General features: G+C 28.5%; 2 protein-coding genes across 2 annotated transcripts; one reads left to right on the top strand and one right to left on the bottom strand.

Annotated features, from left to right (window-relative positions):
• Positions 1-1,067: 1,067 nt before the first annotated feature.
• LOC101248037 (aquaporin PIP2-1-like) lies at positions 1,068-2,598 on the bottom strand. The gene is made up of 3 exons (XM_069288746.1): positions 1,706-2,598; positions 1,480-1,620; positions 1,068-1,398 (listed from the first exon to the last, which is right to left on the bottom strand). Exons 1-3 carry the CDS (start codon positions 2,288-2,290, stop codon positions 1,285-1,287), a joined length of 840 nt encoding a protein of 279 aa, XP_069144847.1. The 5' UTR covers positions 2,291-2,598; the 3' UTR covers positions 1,068-1,284.
• Positions 2,599-6,760: 4,162 nt separating this feature from the next.
• On the top strand, positions 6,761-8,183 carry PIP2-1 (aquaporin PIP2-1). The gene is given in 3 exon segments (NM_001302894.2): positions 6,761-7,490; positions 7,576-7,716; positions 7,798-8,183. Coding segments are annotated over 3 exon segments (840 nt in total). The 5' UTR covers positions 6,761-6,905; the 3' UTR covers positions 7,912-8,183.
• The last annotated feature ends 921 nt before the right edge of the window (positions 8,184-9,104 follow it).

Consider the following 9,104-nt stretch of genomic DNA (forward strand, 5'->3'; position numbering starts at 1 on the left):
CTTATCAAAATCATATCTTCATCCGTTTTGATCTAATTTAACTTGAAACGGAGTTTAAGAAAAGAAAAAAAACTTTTTAATTTTGTGTTTCTAAATTAAAGTTATGTCAAATGTACTAAAATGTTCTTTAATCTTGTGGTTATAAACATGTCACGTGGAAAGATAAAGTTAAAGTGTTGTCAAAAAAGAAAAAAGATCAATTTTTTTGAAATAAACTAAAAAGGAAATAAAGACATTTTTTTTTAAACAGAGAGAGTACGATATAATTAAAAATTAAAATAAAACAACAACATATAAATTTATAGCAATGTAGTAGGAGTATTAGTTAAACAAGTAGGGCTTGAGTAAATGTTTGTAGCAATAACATATAATTTTCACATTCAATAAGAACACACCTTTTCTCTTCCCTATAATAAGTAGTCTACGTTAAAAAATGATAAAAGTCACACATCGATGATTAATGAGATGGATGGACTCCTTATAAGGCTTGGATAATCCTCATTTCTTCGAGCTAACTTTTGTGATGTGAATTAGGCGCAGGACCTAAAACCTAATTTCAATAAATTTATCAAGTATAAATTATTATTTTTAAAGTACTTTTTTAAAAAGCTATTAAAAAAAAACAAACAGTCAAACAGACTAATATTTGGCTCGTGACACTAGATGGAATTTTAATTTATTGTTTAATGTCTAGATGTTCAATAAACTTTGCCTAATTTGGAAAGATTCCTACATTATTACCAACATTTAGAATTATGCTATTACAACTAATTATTGAGTTACTCATAATTTCATTTTCACTTTTTAAAAAGAAAAATAACTCGATGTATCAAAATTCCCAGTAAGCATGAGTACATAGAAGGAACAGATCACAACAATAATTTATTATATATAATTTATTCTGTATTTCTACAATCGCCTTTCTTCATGATTTAAACTTATGCTCTCTCAATCATATATTTATTATACATAATCTTATCATGTATTTCTACAATCGCTTCTCTTCACGATTTAATCTCATTTTCTCTTCATCATTTGACAATAACTTACCAAAAGAGACACAATGATAATAGCCTTGTTCATCATTCCATTATTTAGATACTCAAAACAAAGCATAGTGAAAAATTACAGAAACACACACCAAAAAAAAAGGAAACAAATTAAAAAGAAAAAAGTAGTAATGACATTGTTTAACAAATCTAAAACAAATGCTAAACAACTCTAATAACATTAAAAAAAAAAACATAATGTACAATTTTCAATTCTTCATGATAATTGTACTAATTAAGCATTGCTCCTGAATGAACCAAGTGCTTTAACAGCTCCAGCTCTCAAAATAAACTGATGATAAAATGCAGCAATTGCAGCACCAATAAATGGTCCAACCCAAAATATCCACTGTTCACAATTTTAATAACCAAAAATTCAATTAAATTATACCATTTCAAAATAGTAACCAAAACTCATAAATTTACTTACTTGATCATCCCAAGCTTTGTTATGTCCATAAACAACAGCAGCACCAAAACTCCTTGCAGGATTAATTCCAGTTCCAGTTACAGGAATTGTAGCCAAGTGAACCATAAACACCGCAAATCCAATGGGTAGAGGCGCAAGTACCTTAAAAAAAGGATCGGAATTGAAGTTTAATTGAACGGAACAATCATTAAATTTTTATATTTATGTATATGAAAATTATACTTACAGGAACGTGTGAGTCTCTGGCGTTCCTCTTAGGATCGGTAGCAGCAAAAACAGTGTAAACAAGAACGAATGTTCCAATGATCTCCGCACCCAAACCAGTACCAGTACTATATCCATCGTTCAACGTATTGGCACCACCGCCATATTTGACATAATAAGCTTTTTGAAAAGCTTTTACTAATCCACAACCACAAATGGCTCCTAAACATTGAGCTACAATGTACATGATAGCTCGAACCAACGATACTTTTCGAGCTAAGAAAAGGCCGAATGTAACAGCAGGGTTAATGTGTCCACCAGAAATACCCGCAGTACAGTAAACAAGTACAAAAATCATACCCCCAAATGCCCAAGCGATTCCAAGAATACCAACTCCACCACATTGATCAGTGGAGCTCTGGCTTTTGTAGCCAATAACAGTAAGGACAGTTATGTAGAGAAATAACAGAGTAGCTATGAATTCAGCAATTATAGCTCTGTAAAATGACCATTTTCCTAACTCTTCAGGGTCAATTAAGGGTGCTGGAGGTGGGTCTTGGTAGTCTTTTGGTGCATATTCAGTACCAACCTCCATATCTTTGCCCATTTTTGGGTCTCTGTTTTTTTTTTTTGGGTTGTCTCTGTTTTTTGGCTCTGTAAATTGAGAAGTGTTTGATATTTGGTTGAAGATTGATAGGGGTATTTATGGAGTTGGGAATTTACATTAACACTAATTTGATGGATTAATAAACTTATCATTTGCCGACCAATGATAATCACCCAAAGTTCTTGCATTTGTTCATCGAATCAGTGACGGAGTCAGAAATTTGACAATTACGCGTAAATTTTCTTTTCAATCATGTTATGACTTTTTTTACACTCTGTATTGTATTGTATTGTAATAATCTTCTAAACAAAGTGTAAGAGTGTTAAAAATATACAATCATACTAACTTTTAACTTCTCTATAACACATAATTTTTTATATATGAAATGATCGTACACCTCAACATGGTATCAGAGTAGATAGAGGTTTTAGGGTCGAAGCTCATCGCCACATGCTTGGTCCATGAAAAAAAATAAATTTACACATGAAGAGATATAACTAATAAAGATATGCTCTTTCTAATAACTTAATTTTTTAGATGAAATGAACGCACGCTTCAAATACCAGACCATTTTTCATTGTTAATGATGCTCCGCCCAATATTCCTAATATCCAATAAAGGGTGGATCATAAAAGTTTTAGGTTAAATTTAGAATATCTAATTAAGAAAAAATAGTGTTAATTAGTTTGTCGCAAATATTTAATAATTATGATTAAGTATTCACTAAAAATTTAAAAATCTGAATCCAAATCTTATAGAGATAAGAAGGGACAGGATATATACACACATATTAGACTTATTTTAATCTAAATATTCACTTTAAACGAAAAATTATCTTTATTAAAAAATATTTTATTTTTATATAATATTTATAAATATAAAATTAAATTAAATTAATTTCAATATATATATCGAATATCGAACGTAAATTGAGCACCGTCCATTCCAACTCAGCCCACCTTGTTGATTCCTTCAACCACTCATGTCTCACAATCTCAGCAAAGGCCCCATCTTCAACCCTTAATATTGAGAAAAAAAATGCTTTTCTATTTCAATTCATAAATATTTTTTTAGTTTTATATAAGGAAAAGGTATATTATTTTTTAGATAGTACAAAACAAAAAATTCAATTATTGGTTAGGTAACTATAGACCTCACCCACCTTAATCAATCATTCTCCTTTTTTTAAAAAAAAAAAAATCTTATATCATAATGTGCTAATACATTATTTTGAAAATGTTAAATATGCTTTCTTCCAAAAAATCCTAGAGTAACATCGAATATGATTAGAGCTATCAATATATGCTAGCCTATCTCATTCGGGTTAACTCATACAGACTTTGACATTTACGGGTCAGGTCGAGCTAGTCAATTTTTTGTGTGAGCTAGAAAATGCTCGGCCCAACCCACAAGTACGTGGGCTACAGACTTACCAGGTCAGTCCACTTTTTAAAAAAATTATAATTATTAAATTAAATTGTAAATTATAATTTAAAATATATCATAAATATTGATAAAATAATATTACATAATGTTAATGTTACTACTTGTTAATCATATCCACAAATAAAATTATTTTTATAATATTTATGAATTTTTTTTTCAAATAAAAGTAAAAGTTTTTTTTTTTTATATAAAATCTTATATCATAATGTGCTATACATTATTTTGACAATGTTAAATATGTTTTTTTCCAAAAAATCCTAGAGTAACATCTAATATGATTAATTCTTAGGGGTGGTGTACCATCACTTGTATATTTCACTCATATTAATTCTCAATAATAACAAAACATACTACTTTCAAATATTTATCCAAGATTTATTAATAAAGAGTATTACATTTTTAGAAAGAAAATAGACATGATATGTTGATTCTTTGAGATATAATTAAGAGGCTTATGATTCGAGTTTATCTAATTTTATTTTTATTAATAGTAATATATATTGGTATCATTTCACATATTTATTTATTTTTACACAATATTAAAATAAAAATTGTAAATTTAGTAGTGGATTTTTTTTGACGAAATAATATGATGCGATTTATTTTTTGAATTGATTGTAATATATTTTTTATAATAACATTTTCGCCATAACCCCCACCCACCCTATCCTTTCTTCTTTATCTTGATAAGTTCTTTTGAAATAACTTCGATAAAAAAAATATTTAAAAACTCTCTAATTAATCCTTAGTCTATAAATCAGACAAATTAAACGACATTATTATGAAAAAAAACCATTTAATCATGCGATATAATGCTTTAATCCCAACAAAATTTATTATCATATTATGCTGTTTCTCACAACTCACAAAATTATTCATCCAGAAGGTTCATTAATAGAAGTGTGTGACACATTATTATATATATATAGATATATATATGTACTATATTATTATTAATAATAATGATATAGTAAGAAGTGAGACTAACTTTTTTTTTTTTTCAATAATCAAACTTACACAAACCTAGTGGAGGTGCATTGAATAAAGACAATATGCACACCGACCATTCAATATCATCCACAACCTAAAATTTTTATTTGCTATAATATATAATATATATATACCATATTATTGTTGTAAAGTTTTATTTTTTCTATTTGATCTCTACACGTGGCAATCTTTTTCACCACATGCTCTATTTTTCTAGTATAATTTACTTCTTTTCTAAATTGGACATCATGGACCTTTCTCTAATTTGCACATATTTTTCTTATCAACCACACTCGAAAGATATATTTTTTTTAATCATTTGTTGTTCGAAATTTATATTAGAATCTCGATTAAATATAATTAAATTTTAAAAAACCTGTTTAGGAGAGTATTTATAATATAATTTTCTCTATATTTAAAATTTAAATTTAAAATATCTGATTAAGAATGAAGTACTGCTACTAGTGCATCGCAATTCACGGTGATCAATCAAGGTCTATTGCTACTCAACTAGTGAGAGTTATCTTAGAATGGGTGAAGGACAACTAAAGGATGTTTTATTAATGTGATTATTTTCTTCTTAATTATATATTTTAAGTTTAGTACAAAAATTTATTTGATAAGAAGCGTTGTTTCTTGAATGGAGTATTAAGCGATGTGAATATTAGTTAAATTTTAATATGAATATCGGATAATTACGACTGACGTGGTGACATAATAGTGGTTAGAGGAATAAAGTTGGAGTGGGCGGTCTAAAAGGACCTACAATAAGAGAGAAAATAAAGTAATGGTTCATCATTCATGATGATGATGGTCGGTTTTGTGTGATTGAAATTATTTAGCCGTTTGATTTTGATATATTATCAAAGGTCATTTTCGTCCATGCTGCATCCAAAACCTAAATAACAAAAAAAAAACACTTTAGAAATAATTAAATATAATTTCAATCTATTTATAGTTGATTGTGTTTTTTTGGCAAAAGAATTCTATTAATATAAGATTATTCTTTTTGGTAATTGCTATTATTGGTCCACTCGAAGAACAATCTATTCCTCGTGAAAAGAATTGTGTTCGAATCTTAAAAATGAAAATTTTATAATAATATATTTAATATAATTGAATTCAGATTAACGAGATATCAGAATCAATTTCGCTAGATGGGGAAAATTATTATTGATATCAATTTTCAAAAGGTTATAATAAGAAAAATATAAAAAACATGCAAGAAAAGAAAATTAAATTAGATTTTCAAAAACAACAACCTCATTGAACGAATGTTCTAGATGTAACTTAATGTTGAGTATTAATGTCGGAAGATAAGAAAGATAAAATACAAAAACACATTACTCATTAAATATTTTACTTCAACAAAAATCATTATTTTTAAATTTTATGAAATTTATTTTCATAAAAATTATAGAGATTTAAATTAAAAAAATTAAAAATATTTTTCTTCGTATTAAACGTTTCAAATCGAAATTCGGTGCCCAACGTACCCCACAAATTTGCCGACCCACGAGTTAGAGGTAGGGGTCACTCTAACCACTAAAAAGGACAAAGAAAAATATGGAAACTACTACATACATCCACCTCCTCAATATCACTTCAATTATTGAATTTTAATTTTTTCAATTTTATCGTCTCGTACTTGATATTCGTATTAAATATTTTAATTCGAATTTATATATTATAGAATTTATTTCCAAATTGTATACTACAAAAATATTTTGGATAAGATATTGTATCCTTAAATTATGATTAAAATTCAGAGATACATTAATTAAACTACGATTTTATTACTCTTTAAGCTTTTTTTTTTTTTTTTAATTTTGTATGCATTTTTCACTTACGTAGTCTTCAAATATCTTTCACATGTCTTATTTAAGTGAAGTCACGAAACGTGCAAGGTCAATAAAATTATACAAAAAATGAGTTTTGATGATAATAAAATTTTAAATTAATTAAGATATATTTCTATAAGATTTCGATCAGATACGTGATCTCTAATTAAAGATAGAGAATTGGGACTTCAATTATTACTCTTCATACACTAGAAGGCCAATTTTTCTCCATAAATACCCCTTTCACTCCTCACTCCTCATCAATTCCACTGCACTCTGTTTTTCTCAAATCACATAATTAACCTATTCTTTATCTTTCTTTTTGGTGTACAATACAAATGGCAAAAGATATGGAGGTTGGTACTGAATATGCACCAAAAGACTACCAAGACCCACCTCCAGCACCCTTAATTGATCCTGAAGAGTTAGGAAAATGGTCATTTTACAGAGCCATAATTGCTGAATTCATAGCTACTCTGTTATTTCTCTACATAACTGTCCTTACTGTTATTGGCTACAAAAGCCAGAGCTCCACTGATCAATGTGGTGGAGTTGGTATTCTTGGAATCGCTTGGGCATTTGGGGGTATGATTTTTGTACTTGTTTACTGTACTGCGGGTATTTCTGGTGGACACATTAACCCTGCTGTTACATTCGGCCTTTTCTTAGCTCGAAAAGTATCGTTGGTTCGAGCTATCATGTACATTGTAGCTCAATGTTTAGGAGCCATTTGTGGTTGTGGATTAGTAAAAGCTTTTCAAAAAGCTTATTATGTCAAATATGGCGGTGGTGCCAATACGTTGAACGATGGATATAGTACTGGTACTGGTTTGGGTGCGGAGATCATTGGAACATTCGTTCTTGTTTACACTGTTTTTGCTGCTACCGATCCTAAGAGGAACGCCAGAGACTCACACGTTCCTGTAAGTATAATTTTCATATACATAAATATAAAAATTTAATGATTGTTTCGTTCAATTAAACTTCAATTCCGATCCTTTTTTTAAGGTACTTGCGCCTCTACCCATTGGATTTGCGGTGTTTATGGTTCACTTGGCTACAATTCCTGTAACTGGAACTGGAATTAATCCTGCAAGGAGTTTTGGTGCTGCTGTTGTTTATGGACATAACAAAGCTTGGGATGATCAAGTAAGTAAATTTATGAGTTTTGGTTACTATTTTGAAACGGTATAATTTAATTGAATTTTTGGTTATTAAAATTGTGAACAGTGGATATTTTGGGTTGGACCATTTATTGGTGCTGCAATTGCTGCATTTTATCATCAGTTTATTTTGAGAGCTGGAGCTGTTAAAGCACTTGGTTCATTCAGGAGCAATGCTTAATTAGTACAATTATCATGAAGAATTGAAAATTGTATATATAAGTATTTGAGAAGAAAAAAAGTCTCTTTGAATTATGTTGTTAGAGTTGTGTTGGATGTTTGGCACTTAATTTTAGATTTGCCAAACACTACATTTCTACTTTATTTCCCTTTTTTCTTTGTGTGTGTTTGTGTTTTTGTAATTTTTACTATGCTAATGTTTTAAGCATCTAAATAATGAAAATAGCAAGGCTATTGTCCATTTAACTTTCCCCCCTTCCCTATTATAATGAATCTTCGGTCTAATTCAATTCTAAAAATTAGTTAAAAAGCGATTATTATTTATGACCATAAATTATACACCCTTTTTATCATTTTGATGTGTGACTGGTCAATATGCAATGCCACGCTTAGATATGGACATTTCAATATGGGGCCAACATTGAGATTTTATGGATTAAGTCGCGTTAGCTCATTTTTATATGAATCAAAAAATGATCGGCCCAACCCACAAGTACGTGAGTTACAGGCTTGTTGAGACAATCCATTTTTTAAAAAATTATATTTTCTTATAATTATTAAATTAAATTATAAATTCTTAAATATTATCATAAATATCGACAAAACAATATTAGAGTTACTACTTGTTAATTAAATTTACAAATAAAATTATCTTTATAATATTTATTAAGTGTTTTTTTTTAAAAAATAGAAATATCTAAATAGAAATATTAACCACTTTGGTATTAAAAAAAAATAGAAATATCTTCTAGCCTCTTTATTTATAACTTTTGTTATGTTTAAACTAAAAAAGAAAATACTATCGTAAAATTGTTGTTATGCGATCAAAATGTCACATATTTTAAATCGTGGATATAATCTTTTCTAAAAAACGTATGTTTTTTTTAGTGACGTAGCCAAAAATTTTCATAAAGTGCATGCCTAAGATACTTTTGAGCCCAATTTCCACTGAGCTACTAGCAAACTGCTGCTGCAGTTCACAGGGGCATCATGTAGTTTCATACATAATACTGTTCAAAATATTATATGTACCAATATAAAGTATAATTTAACCTATATATATATAACGTAATTTTTTGACGAAGAATATTCAAATGAACATCTTATAATAACATAGCTCGCCCTTACTTTTTTTCGTGTTATTAGTTTACATCTACTATAAAATAGTAAATAGTGTTTATTGGTATCCCCAAG

The sequence above is a fragment of the Solanum lycopersicum genome, chromosome 9 (assembly GCF_036512215.1).
Source record: "Solanum lycopersicum chromosome 9, SLM_r2.1".
NCBI lineage: Eukaryota > Viridiplantae > Streptophyta > Magnoliopsida > Solanales > Solanaceae > Solanum > Solanum lycopersicum.